The 14,882-nt window shown below is 30.4% G+C and overlaps 1 protein-coding gene across 1 annotated transcript in view; it reads left to right on the forward strand.

The window, feature by feature from the left end:
• LOC139487318 (uncharacterized) overlaps positions 1 to 14,882 on the forward strand; it is a 34,285-nt gene that overhangs the window by 8,214 nt on the left and 11,189 nt on the right. Inside the window, exons 4-16 of the mRNA XM_071272156.1 lie at positions 293 to 409; positions 1,252 to 1,450; positions 1,874 to 2,003; positions 3,324 to 3,435; positions 4,039 to 4,253; positions 4,851 to 5,040; positions 6,174 to 6,251; positions 6,681 to 6,841; positions 7,433 to 7,604; positions 8,423 to 8,805; positions 9,277 to 9,355; positions 9,947 to 10,102; positions 10,814 to 10,882. Of these exons, the coding sequence (XP_071128257.1) occupies positions 293 to 409; positions 1,252 to 1,450; positions 1,874 to 2,003; positions 3,324 to 3,435; positions 4,039 to 4,253; positions 4,851 to 5,040; positions 6,174 to 6,251; positions 6,681 to 6,841; positions 7,433 to 7,604; positions 8,423 to 8,805; positions 9,277 to 9,355; positions 9,947 to 10,102; positions 10,814 to 10,882 (2,061 nt within the window). The remainder of the gene's footprint in view (positions 1 to 292; positions 410 to 1,251; positions 1,451 to 1,873; positions 2,004 to 3,323; positions 3,436 to 4,038; positions 4,254 to 4,850; positions 5,041 to 6,173; positions 6,252 to 6,680; positions 6,842 to 7,432; positions 7,605 to 8,422; positions 8,806 to 9,276; positions 9,356 to 9,946; positions 10,103 to 10,813; positions 10,883 to 14,882) is intronic.

The raw sequence follows: 14,882 nt of genomic DNA on the forward strand, positions 1-14,882 counted from the left end.
TCTTAAAAAGGTCAAATGTGTCTTGTCTTGCAAAATTTAAAGGCTAATGATAATAAAAATAGCCAATTCTTAGTGCTTGCACAAAGTACTGCATTGTATTTGTAAACAGCTCAATAACTAAGGCCAGCAATAATATTTTTAAAGATCCAACATGTAGGATTTGGGTAAAAGTTCAAAGTGTTGTGTCTGCATGCATAAAAAAACTCAACAGCTGAAAAGACACAAACACACACAAATCATACTTCATTTAAAAGAATCTTTAAAATTTATGTTTTTTATTTTGCTTTTCCAGATTTTCTTGAGAGAGTTGATTTCCAATGCTTCTGATGCTTTAGACAAAATCAGATTTGTATCATTAACAGATAAAGAAGCTTTACGGCATACTGATGAATTCAGTATTAAGATCAAGGTAAGAAACATAGAATCCACACCAAATTTACACTTATTCTCATACTTATCCTGCAGTACATAAAAAGTGATAAAATGTTGCGTAAAGAAGCAGATACATGTATATATTGATTTAAGGTACCAAGTTTAAGTAGTCGTCAACTGTTGGGCCTCGCTTATGTCCACTATACAGAATAACTAATAAAAAAATTTGCCTTAGAACCAAAACATTACATTATCATGCTTTTTAGAAGGTCCAATTAATATGTATAAAGTATATGTTATCTCTCTTTTTTGATTGGATAAAGATGGTAACCGAAAAAATGTTTTGTATGTCCTTAGAAATGTGTATCTGTAGCTATAATGTTATAATGTATATTAGTGATTGTTTTATGTCTTGTGGGATCAATCAAATAAAACATTACATAAAGCAGTTTATTAATAGATTGTTTTGAGAATGCATATTTGCATGAAAGCTTATGATAAGTTTTGTTTTCAATACTTCTAAAGATAAGTTTGACTTAAGGGACTGGTAGAAGAATGAAGATCTTCTATCTCAGATTGAAGAAAAAGTACAAATATTTATTGTAAAGAATCCAAACAATTTTTTACGAAATTCTGAAAATTCTGTCAATACTTTACTCCTGTGTAAGAAATGCGAGACCGGGAAAATAAATATCCTCAAACACTATCTGAGTATCTGTACCTTGCACAAAGGTTCCAGTTTCAAGTATTGTTTGGAGATGGCAATATTAATTACAAAACTTAAGTAAACATTTATATAAACAAAGCAAGCCAGTCAACCAAAGTTTTACTCTACAAGCAGTAGTAAATTATCTTTAACAATAAATTTCTGTTTCATAGGCTGATAGAGATAATCATGTTCTCCATGTAACAGACACAGGAATTGGTATGACCAAGAACGACTTGGTTAACAATCTTGGAACCATAGCCAAATCTGGTACAAGTGAATTCATGTCCAAATTGGGAGAGGCTTCATCAGCAACAGAAATGACAGATTTGATTGGACAGTTTGGTGTTGGTTTCTACTCATCATTTTTGGGTAAATGCAACCTTTAAAACCTTGACTCGTATGAAAATATATAACATAGAGGATTTGGAATTCGACACTATCAATCATGTCAGTTTACCCTTATTATGCTAATTTTTATTATAAATTTTCCAACATACCACAACAAATTTTTAACCTGCCATCATGACAAACTGTAAACAGTTATTACAATTAACAAGTTCAAACATTTGCAGTTAATTATAAATTTTACATGCTTTTATGACGATCTTTCAAGGTTGGTTAGTAGTTACCGCCAGTATGGTCAAAAGTCGTAATGACCACTTTTTTGCCAACCTAGCAATCATTTGATATTTTTTACACTATGGTAAAAATCACACTTTACTAAATTGTTTAGAGAGTATGTAAATAGTATACTTGTTTAGAGATTATATAAATGTTATAACTATTTTTCAGTATCTGACAGAATAATTGTAACATCAAAACACAACGATGATGAACAACACGTTTGGGAGTCTGATTCTGAGGCCTTCACTGTCAGCAAAGATCCTAGAGGAAACACACTGGGTAGAGGAACTCAGATCAGGTTGGTAGTTATTGCACTTATACCATGTATATTGTGTATGAGGAGAATTCACATTTTTTGGTATCCAAAGAATAATAATGAATCCACAGTATTTTATGTTATCCTCGTCTAAAATTCCGAACATTTTAAATCTGGATCTTAATTAAAAACTAGGATAAAAGGACTCTGTTCTTTTAAGTTAAAAGATGCAGAAAGGTCATCTGTTACTGTTCTTTTAAGTTAAAAGATGCAGAAAGGTCATCTGTTACTGGACTGTTCTTAAGTTAAAAGATGCAGAAAGGTCATCTGTTACTGGACTGTTCTTAAGTTAAAAGATGCATAAAGGTCATCTGTTACTGGACTGTTCTTAAGTTAAAAGATGCAGAAAGGTCATCTGTTACTGGACTGTTCTTAAGTTAAAAGATGCATAAAGGTCATCTGTTACTGGACTGTTCTTAAGTTAAAAGATGCAGAAAGGTCATCTGTTACTGGACTGAGAACATTCTTTTTAAATCCCACATCTACTGTAGATCCATTATAAATTGTGGGATATCAATTTTTGCTGATTTCATGGCTAAAGGTGAACTACAAATTCAAATAGTCAACAAAATACAAATGTTCTATTGGCTAGGAATCAGACTTGGGCAAAACCACGAAAATTAAATATCCGTGAAAATGCAATGTCAATTGAATCCATGAAAAAAATAAAGATATCCACGTTAATCTTATAATTTCATGAGTGCATGACGAAAGTAGTTCATATTGTTTTTTATCTTGCACTCCATATATTTTATCCTTATCAAACCTAACTCAATATGAAAATGAAGAGATGTGGTATTATTCCAATGAGACAACTACATGTCACTCTGAGGCTTACTTCAGCCACCAATGATAATGTGATTTAACAAAATGTTGAACAATAAACAAAAAATGGACTCTACCGTACTACAGACTCACCAGGAGTTGGTTCACTTTCGTTTGTAATAAACAAAAAAGTGGACGAACAAAAAATATCAGACAGCAACAGAGAAAAACCCACTGCATTACAGCTTAGGACAGGCGCATCCAAAAATGTTTCATATTAAATAGATTTTTGAGCAAAAGAATAATGTTTAAAATCCGTTGAAAAGAGATTGACTTGTCAGATTTGTATCTAGCACAAAAAACTACTAAATAATGATGCATCAAAGTATTAAACATCTTTAGAGATTATAAAATAAATTGTCATTTGTCTATTCTTTAATATTCTTCAAAATTATTTGACAGAATTGTATTTATTTATGTGTTATCTTTTGCTTTTTTGTGGAATCTTTATTCATTTATCTTCTTTTAATATTTTAGTCTTCACCTTAAAGAAGAAGCTCATGATTTCTTGGAAGAGAATACTTTGAAAGACCTTGTCAGAAAGTACAGTCAGTTTATCAACTTTAATATTTACATTTGGTCTAGCAAGGTACAGTCTTATTTCACTAAATAAATTGTGTTTATATTTCCTTTATTCGTAGATTTCAAGTATTTGATTTTTTTTTATAGATATATATATGTGGTTATGGCATCAATGAGACAACAACACTAATGCACAAAAACACATGAAAAGACTCCTTGTGATTGAAATAGCTGTTTAACGATAAGCAAATATGTACTAGGTTTCTTTAATTTTTGTCATGTTTTATCATTGTGAAAAATGTATTGTAAAAAAGATGTCATTGCATTTTGATTATGTTATGTGTATGCATCATATACTGAAATTGAAGTAATGAATCTATCATTTATGTTCATTCTCAAAAAAATCAATGAAAAAAAAGTCTGTCTATACAATATGTCAGGACGTAAATCATCCAAGGGAAAAATCTGTGGCTTAATCTTTGATTTTCTGAAAAGTGACTTATAAACATACTAAAATAGAAAGACCTATTCTTGTCAATTAAAGCAGATAATTTGTGTATCTCATTTTCTATTTAGATGTGATTCAAAACAAAAACAAATAAATTCAGAATCTTAAGAGTTGCAAAAAATGAAATATTCTGTTTGATAAAAAAATAAATATTTTTAACAGACAGAAGAAGTTGAGGAACCAATTGAAGACGACGAAGCAACGAAAGATGAACCAGAAAAGAAAGATGAGGACAAGGATGAGGACAAGGATGATGAAGATGATGATGCTAAGGTTGAGGAAGACAAAGAAGAGGAAAAACCTAAAACAAAGAAAGTCTCTAAAACTGTCTGGGACTGGGAGCTGATGAATAGTGTTAAACCTATCTGGACTAGAAAGTGAGTATTTGGTTTTAATTTGATCTGTTATTTAAGACCTGTGTATAAAATTTGACCTCATTTGAAATTTAGTTAAAAAAATTAAAATTAAAATGCATCTTGAAAAATTACAACTAATTTCAAAATATCTTCAAGACCTACCTATCCATCATCAATTAACCCATAGCCATACACAGATGTTTCGACTGTTTTAGAAACAATTCCTATTCAGCATGTTCAGGTTGGATGGATTTTTTTATTTTAGTTACTTGTACACCATATTTTATTTCTTTAACCAGTTGCTTTCATGTGAGTAAGATAGTAGATGAGCAAAGTTAAGATTGTTTTCCTATCTGTGTGTCAACCAGTACTGTCCCTTTTAAATTTTCGATTAAAAGCCAGATTATCATAAAATTGTTGTCACCTCAACTTAAAAATGTGCATTATCATGATTATCATGATAACTTTTTAAAACTTATGCTTGGATAGGATTTATTTTGAGCCAGATCTGGATTAATTCTTATTAGTGTGAATGTGGAATGTTGTTCTTTGGACGCATATTCTCGTTTTAGGTTTTTTTTCTTCAAATTAATGATATGACATTTATTATTTTTTCAGACAAGCAGATATCACTGATGAAGAATATAACGAATTCTACAAAAATCTTAGTAAAGACAGTGATGAGCCATTGGCCAAAGTCCACTTCGTTGCTGAGGGAGAAGTCACATTTAAATCCATTTTGTTTGTACCTAAATCATCACCACATGATACATTCCAGAACTATGGCAAAAATATTGACAATATTAAGGTTTGTAAAGATATATTTTAATGTAGATGGATAAAAAAAGTAGTGGGTTTTACTTCAATAAGACTGCAAATCAATGACACAAGTCAAAATAAAAGAATAAACTGATGTTTAATGGATTAACCATGTTAACATTCAGTTTTTAGTAGCTGAAATGTTTGTAAAAATATGTCGCCTTTTTTATCATCTATATATACACACGCTGGGAAACCTTAATGAAAAAAACTTAAAATTGACACTCATAATTTTTAAACACCCTCTTTCTCCCCCTGTCTAACAAAGAAGGCTTTATATGTGTGTTATACATGTATATACTTGTAGAAAGAGAATCTTCCATAGATTTGATTTCTAATGGTCATAAGGGTGAAATATAATCCCTTTTGGGTGTAACCATGGTAACAATCTGCATTTCTTAGATACAAAATATAGCAAAAAAGGGGGGTGAACATGTCACAAAAGTCTCCAAAATTTGGTCTAAAGGAAAATTTCAATGAATTACAGTGATACCTTTCCTGAATCCATAGGTTTATATCTATCAAGTGGTCCAAAAAAAATCATATGTCTTCCTGCTCGTTTTTCCATAAAATTGAATTGAAAAGATCGAGCGCAAAATCTTTGTTGATAAACACTACAATAATTTATGGACCTATGAACGGTACGGATAGAAAAATACGGACTGTCAATCATTGAAATGGCCTATAAAACATGTTAAAATCATTCAAATGTTCATATAAACCCACTAAGAAGGCTATATTATTCTTCAATTATCTAAAAATCAATTTTATTGTACAAAAACTTTCATATTTAAAAAATTCACAGGGGCCATAATGTGAAACTAAACTTCTAACTGTGTATTGCTACCTTAGCAAACAAGAACATTGATAAAATATACTTCACAACTTTGTAGTTCACACGAATGTGCTTGAAAGCCAATTTCTCTACTAGTGGTGAATAATTGAAATAACATTTGTTCAAGGATATTGTTACAGCTTTTGAAAGATGTCAAACAACAACTTTGAAATTCCCACACTTTAACGAAGTTGCATAAATCTGTCTCAACTATTATAATATTGTTTTTCATTAGATAATTTGCTAGGGCATTATTAATAAAGTTAATGTTATTTTATCATTTTCAGATGTATGTCCGTAGAGTATTTATCACAGATAACTTTGAAGACATGATGCCTAAATATTTATCATTTGTTAGAGGAATGGTAAGTTTGGTATATAAACAATATCTTGAAATGTGTTAACTTCCCTGGCTATTGCTATCCATTATCTTCCTTTGACATATATAGTAGACTATTCAATTTTTATAAACTGCTCTCGACTGAAAACTTATAAGTAATTCTGGATATAATCTTAAAAACAATAACAATATAAAATTTAAGCAGCAAAATTGAGATCACTGCAAAAGCAAAATGACAAACAAATAAAAAGCTGACTGGGACTCAGTTGAGGGAAAGCAGTGTCTGCATCATAATTTGAAAAGCAGAGGTAAAATATTGAACAAATCATTTCTCCCATTGGCCATTCTAAAATTCAAAAAAAAAAAAGCATACCAGCATGGCCAAAAGTAGGTTAATATATTTTGTACAAGTGTAATTATATTTTTTTAAATGTTAAATTTGTTTGTTTTACAGGTTGATTCTGATGATTTACCATTGAATGTATCCAGAGAAACTTTACAACAACATAAATTATTGAAAGTTATCAAGAAAAAACTAGTCAGAAAAACTTTGGATATGATCAAAAAGATTGAAAAGGAAGATTATGATAAATTCTGGAAAGAATTCAGTACAAAGTAAGTAGTTTTGATTTCATGGATTAGTAGTAACATTCAAGTTGAGATTAGTGTCTACTGAGGTTTATGTGTAAATCTGACAAGTATTATGGCTATTTTCAATAATACCTGTACCAGTCAAATAACATTTCAATGTCACAATTTTACCCCATTCATATAGAAGTTGAAATGCAATTACATTACAAGGTAATTCCTTTCTGAATTAAGGACACATCCTATGACCATTAACCAAGCTGACTGAGTAAAAGTACAAAGACTCTGAATTTAATTTTACAGGGGGGGGGGGGGATATTTAAAATTTGTGTCGGCCTTTCTGGTCATGCTGGAATAAAAATTAATGGTTTATGGTGAAAAAGAACACTCATTTTTAAACAACAAAAAAATAAAGACAATTTAAAAAAAAAAAAACAAGTTGCATATATTGCACAAAAGAATCTAGAAGTACTTTGATAGCTTTCTTATAGATTTTGCCTACATTGTTTTGTAATTTCAAATTAACTCTTAATTTGTATATTTGGATATGTAAAGGAATTATATTCAAATAGTTTACATATATTTGTTATCTGGATCTTTTATTATTTCTATTTTTAGCATTAAATTGGGTGTAATTGAAGACAACTCCAACAGAACTCGTCTGGCCAAACTTTTGAAATTTTTCTCCTCCAACTCTGATACAGAACAAACTAGTTTAGCGGAATATGTGGAAAGAATGAAAGAAAAACAAGAAGCTATCTTCTTTGTTGCCGGAACAAGCCGTGAGGAGGTAAAGAACTATGAATGAAGCAGTACATTATTTATTGAACATCTGTTAATTTGTGTTGCATGTAAATCAATGGACCTCTTTTGAGTTCGTTGCATTTCTGTCAAAAACTTTTGATTTCCTTCTTGTGTTGAGCAAGCAGTTGACAAAATAAGATGCTATATTGCATGAATTATGCTGCAAAATCTAATTCACATAATTGATAATCAGCACTGCTGTCATTAGGGAATTGTGAATAAGTACTTAAGGAATAAACAATATTTCTAGGTTATCCTACATAATAACAATCATGAAGCAGCTTGATCAACATTGATAGTTGAGGGATACGATACAGGCTATCCCCCTTATCTGACAAATGACATTAGAACAACTTGCATAATAGTTGAACTTTCTCAACAGAGGAATTAAATCTAACATCTATATTCCAATGGGATGTGGTTGCCTATTTATGCATCCTGCAAAGCCCAATGAACACCTATTCTGTGTTTTTTTTACTGCCATACATGAAGCCAGGTTGTTTAATTCGATACCTCAGTAATCCCTTTGGGATGTTGGGAGTCCATAACATTATAAAAATAAAGAGATGTGGTATGTTTGCCAATGAGACAACTTTAACCAAGAAACCAAATGACATAGAAATGAACACCTAAAGGCACTGTATGGCCTTCAACAATGAGCAAAACCCAGACTGAATTGATTAAATAGTATGTACACACATTACCATTCTCAATGTTACACTAGGTCAGTTTTGTTGAACCCTTTAAGGCTTTTGGAGAAAAAAATAGGATAGAACTAATTTTATTAGTTTTATCTTTTTTTAGGTAGAGAAATCTCCATTTGTTGAAAGGTTGTTGAAAAAGGGATATGAAGTGCTGTACTTGACAGAGCCTGTTGACGAATACTGCGTTCAGGCTTTACCTGAATTTGATGGCAAAAAATTCCAAAACGTTGCCAAGGAAGGATTGAAACTAGATGACTCTGAAAAATCTAAAGAAAGAAAGGAGGCATTAGAAAAAGAATATGAACCATTGATGAAATGGTTGAAAGAGGATGCACTTAAAGATAAGATTGAAAAAGCTGCTGTATCTGATCGTCTGACATCATCACCATGTGCTCTTGTTGCCAGTAGTTACGGTTGGTCTGGAAACATGGAGAGAATAATGAAGGCTCAAGCTTATGCCAAAGCACAAGATGCTTCCCAAAGGTTCGATTTATTAGAATCAAGATTTGTTTTTAAACATTGATACTTGTCTAAATCGGGGATAGGGTAATCGTTATCTGTAACCTATAATTGTATTTGACTGTAACTTATTACATTTTTTTCCAGTAATGGACAGTAATCTGTAATCGAAGACATTTCGGAATTACAGCAAAAATGATGATGTAATCGCTACATGTTCTCTGTGACTCTTTATTGCAAAACAAATATACAAATTATTGCTAAAAACTGTTTTAGAATTGAATATTTGTTCTTTATACATTAATGAACAATTTATTATGTATGTGCATTGATGTGTTTTAAACAAGGAGAATTATTCCCTGCAAAAAAAACATACAGAGATCAGTTTTTGATAAAAAAAAAAAATGCAGTTGATGTGTATAATCAGATTCTTAACTTAAACTCCATTGACTTTATGTACCACTATATATATATTTATTACTTTGTTTATTTCAGTTTTTACTCGAGTCAGAAAAAGACATTAGAAATTAATACAAGACATCCACTTATTAAAGAATTAAAAACTAAAGTTGATGTAAGTGCAAATAGTTTCTTCGTTTTAAATTTTAATTTGTTCCATTTTAGTGAAGGAATAGAGAAGATAGTGTATAAAAAAACAATGACAGTTCTCAATTAAATTTGATTCACTAAAAAGAACTAGTAATTTAATTTTTTTATTAAAGAATATGGGGATCCACCATCCATGACACAGAATCAGTAAATGCACAGCAAATAAACAGAGTGAAGGAACAGAGCTTTTAATTTACTGCTGTTCTTCAATCTGAAAGTCTCAGAGAGGCCTTTTACACAGAACAAAAAACTCACTTCACTGCAAGTTGAAGAGATATTTATTGGAATGAAAAAGGTGTATTTTCAAAGTGACTTTAAAGATGGATGAATAACTGCTGTAAAAGCTATGTTTTCTCTATTTGTATTGTATAAAAGAAATTAAGTTTCCTTGTTTATGTCAACATAATAGTCCACTCTAAATAATGGAGTCTTAAGCCTGTCTAACTATTGTTTCTTTATTTGTGTCTGGTATTCTGAAATGATATTTCTGTCAATTAAATTAAGTCTTTAGAAACTATAGTTCATTTTTTAATATGAATACATTTTAACTTTGTAGGCTGATGCAAATGACCAAACTGCTAAAGACTTGGCCGTTGTTATGTTTGAAACTGCAACATTACGATCGGGATATTCATTACAAGATACACAAGGATTTGCTGAGAGAGTAGAAAGAATGCTAAGACTTTCATTGGACGTACCATTAGATGCTAAGGTATGTTTTCAAGGTCATTTAATGTAAATCTGTATACAAAGTGTCGTTCTCTGGACCAGAATAAACTGATCTTATTGAAGAGATGACCTTTGAATTGAGGTTTATAATACATTGTTGATACAACAACATTGGAGGTTCGTTAAAAAATTATTGTGACCTTTATCTAGCTGTCAACCAAAGATCAGAATGTAGTAATAAGAATAAAGTTTCTATGTGATCTTCATATCTGCAAGGCAAATTATATACTGTAAATTCAGAAATTATTGTGAGTTGTTCTTTAATGAGAATATTGCTTCTCAATGAGTATCCCAATAATAAAACCTCAAATTCTTGTTCATTCTTAGAAAATCGCAATAATATATGCACACAAGAATTTCTTAATTTACAGTTTTAGTCTGGTAGATTTTTTTATTTGACTAACTTGATGTCCATCATAAACTTTAAACTTTCAAGACTAGTTTAGAAAAATGAAGACTTTGATTAAATCTGCTATGCAAGTAACTCTTTCCACCTTTCAACCAATTTGTTATCAATAAATGTTTTTGTTAAAAAAAAATTAAATATTGCAAAAAAAACTTGTAAGGATTAAATTGTTTTACAGGAAGTTGATCCCTTTTTCTGACATCCTTTTAAGATTTCTATGCACTATCAGAAAACTTGATGGTAGATTTGAACATGTGCCAGAAGTTTGATTTTAATTGTTAATTACAGATTGACGAAGAACCAGAAGAGGAAGCTGTAGCTGATGATGTGGAAGAAATAACAGATGCTGATGACGAGGTAAGGAATCATCTTGCATGGTCACCAAAATATTCTTCCAATTTTAAGTGATACATTTGTTTTGTTCCTTGAAGGATTGTTGGGAATCTAAGCCATAAGCTGTTTAAAATCAAAACAATGCTGTGATTTCGAAGCAAGTCTTGTTGAGTTTGTGAGAGAGAAAAAAATCATGTGAAGATAAAATGTTGTAGATTGTACAATGAAAATATGTTATTTTCTGGGGAAAGTTATACACAGTAAAAACAAAATAATCGTGATTTCAAAAACAGACAAAATTCTTTTTTTTTTTATATTAGAGATAGACAATAGATAACCATAAGTTTTAGCAATTAAAACTGTTTTGTCAATTAAACAGGAATATTGCTATATTATCATACCTACATGTAAATATTTAAACACATAGAAACAAAAGATTTTAGTTCAATATATATATGCAATTTAAAAGTTTGAATATTATGTTTAGAGCATGTGTCTGCAGTGTGATCTTATTATTTTCCCGTCATACCTTTTTGCTTTGCCTGTGTGTTACATCAGAATTGTCTTGGAGAGTTTTTAACAATCATGATCATGTTTAGATATTTTTTAGTTTTTGATCATCATATCGAGGCATGCACACAATTATGTGCTCACAGAATTCTGAATACTCAATTTTAAAAAGTAGATTTTGCTATTTTTAAAATAAAGAAAAGAAATTTTTAAAAAAGTAATTTTATTGAGATTTACAGTTTCTTTGAGAACATTTTATGCATGAACCTGTGTTAGGAGGGAATATCTTGAATGAATTGTCAATACTAACACAAAGAGCGCGTTGGCTAGCGAAAAATATACACACAGGCAAATGAAGGGTATGATGGGAGAAAAAATGACAATTTTAGTCATGTTTTTCTCTCATTTTTCAGAAAAAAGAAGAGTCAACAGAAGATGGCCACGATGAATTATAACACTGAGAAAATTTAGACGATCTTTTTTTTTATATACAAATTGGTGTGGAAATTTTGTTGACAGTATAGTGATACATGGTGTTGAATGATGTGAATAGATGTTTAATAAGTGAACAATTGATCAGAAATCTGTCAACAACTTTTTCATATTATACGGTCATAAAATAGGTCATTTGATTTTGATTTTTTTTTTTTCCAAACATTTCATTCTTAGACCTTGGATCATAGTAGTGATTGAACTGGATGAAATTGTGATAAAAATTCCAATTTTTGTTTGAATGTAATTCATTAAAAAAAGGACCAATTGTTTGAAAAAAATATATTTTTATGATGTATTGGAAGTTTTAAGGTGTTATAGAGGTTATAGTGGGGGGACAATGCAAATTTAATCAAATGTCCCAAACGTATGTGTACTTAACAACGAATATTATGTATTAATCTGGATAAAGTGACATGATACACGAAAGTGAGAATAGTCCTTTTCTCGGCATTTGAGAGACGATAAATGATTTATGACCTTGTTTTTGTTTAACCTCACACTCACAGTGCTATTTCTCATTTTTCACATTTTTTCCCCATTTACATTACTTACCAAAAATGGCAAAATTTGGCCTACCCTATGTTTAGTGACGTGATTTGTTTTTTAATGCTAACATAAGGAATCCACGGTCATTTTTTGTGTGTATGATACATAATACTAACTGCTATGTGGTTTTATTGGACCATATGATTTATCATTGAGGTGTTTGTTTAAATATTGTTGTGAGAATGTAAATGAATCTAGATACGAATTTCATGTTTGTTTTATTATGAATAAATTATATTTATACTAACTATATTGTATTGCTTCATTTTAAGATATTCAAATCAACAAATGAACTAAGGTTCAAGGAAGATCTGTCATATTAAAGAAATCATTATACATCTGGAGTTGAAGACATAAAACTTTGCTCAGTGCTTGGAGCACAAAAATCATGCTCGAAACATGAAATCCGACATTTTGATTGGTTGATTTGGGAGTATGAGCACAAAAAAATGACTCAAAAGTTTTATGACTTCAAGGCCTTGTTTATTTTTTTTAAAAGTAATTTTCAAATATGTAACTCTCATCTCTTATACAATTCTTGTGAGGATGAATTCATCTAATTACAGTATTACATTGATCAAACCAATATGTCTTGAGACTGGTAACGATTGGTGTCATGAAGTACCAGTTCTGGAAGATGAACAAAAAAAAATGCTTTAAATAAAATACAATGTGGGGTAAATTTCAATGAATAGGCCACCCAATTAAAGTCTAATAACATTTATAGGACGACAAACTGTATTCAACAAAAGATTTTAATCTATACTAGACTTATCTGTCAACACGAAATTTCATAAAAGGCAAAAATCATTAAGATGTTACACAAGACAAAAATGATGAGGTTTTAGATTTAAGACAGTCTCATCTACATGTGGTAAGGTTAAAGTATTTGACGGGTTTTCTATCTTAGATTACACCTTATTAATGAATGTATAGATTTGATGAATGATTTCAAAATTGATATGTATTTTCATCAATTAATAATGTTTTGCTGTGATCTTGGGTCAGTGTCTCAACAACAACAAAAAAATAGATCTATAATGTTTGGTCTGATATTATTGAAAGGAATACCATGACTATGACAGGAGTTGCATAAATTGACTTCTTGTTATGTTTCATTATTGAACATTGTGTTCTTGCACTTAGCCTAGGTCAGGTCAGCTTTTGAACAACTTTAATTGCTGCAATTTGTGTTATGAAATTGTTGGAAGGGGAGCATGTCTGACAGGGTCAGCCAATTTTTACCTTATTTTCAGGCACAGTAATCAAGATTAAGTTTTCTCCCCTTGCTTTGACTGTAAAAGGTAATCTTTATTTGGTGTACATGTCTATCTGACAAAGGACACCTAATATCAACCGCCTTATATATTTTATTGATAAGTGTAAGTTTTCAAGATACATCTACATGTAATATAACCTGTATATTGAATACTATCAACATATTCAATTATAATCCAATGAGGGAGATATTTGAACTTGAAACCCTAGTATTTAAAGGTTATAAGATTATTAACAATATTTACATATTCTAGTGCTCCCCTATTCAAAAGGATATTTTAATATGAAATATAATGAAAACCTATCAAGCATTTACTGTCAAGCCACCCCTTCTTACGCCAATGATTAAATATCAACAAGATCAAAGGGAAGTAACTGGAATTGACTGAGGAATAAAGCAAAATGTATGTTCTTGAAACTAGAAAAATTCTACCTAATTAGTTATTTTGGTTATTTAATTCTGAATGAAATAGAATGCTATTAATAAATAGCTATCTGCATTAAAATAATTGCTCAAACTTTTATTATTTCTTTCATGGAAATCTTATTATGTAAAATCATCAACTTTGATACCTTCTTTAACTCAGCTTGGTCTGAGTTATGCCCCTTTGTACATGAAAAAGTACCTGATATCTCCTGAAAGAAAATGGAAATCTATATCATAAGTTGGGATTTTTGTGTGTCTGTGATGCCATAGAGCCAGAAAATACTTTTTCACTGATGTAAAAAAATAATTAGGGAAAGTGAAGGAGTTATGTACTAAGAAAACTGATGATAAATTGCCTGTTCAAAAGTGGCATTAAAATTTGATACTGGTAGAAATGTATTATTTCGGAACAACTTTAGTCAGAAACACTCAAAGCCTTTGAAAAGCAATATCCTTAAAACATTTAGGACCAAAAAGGACTAGCTTTGCCAGAGAAATCATTTACTGTCATAAAAATATACTTTTCCTATTGATCAACTTTATATTTGCTGCAATGAAATTATGTCAGTACAAAAGTACCAGCCATTATGGATAATCTTGGAAAGACAATCTAACAGCAATAGTAGCAACGCTTTTGTAGTAAAACAACTGGATGGTATTGCTTGCACTATGAGGTACTAAAAGACCTACAGTGTTACAGATGTCATTGAGACATGCATGTACATGTATTTAGAAGAATGATGCACAAATCAAAACTATGATTTTTGT

This window comes from Mytilus edulis, chromosome 1 (assembly GCF_963676685.1).
Source record: "Mytilus edulis chromosome 1, xbMytEdul2.2, whole genome shotgun sequence".
Lineage (NCBI taxonomy): Eukaryota > Metazoa > Mollusca > Bivalvia > Mytilida > Mytilidae > Mytilus > Mytilus edulis.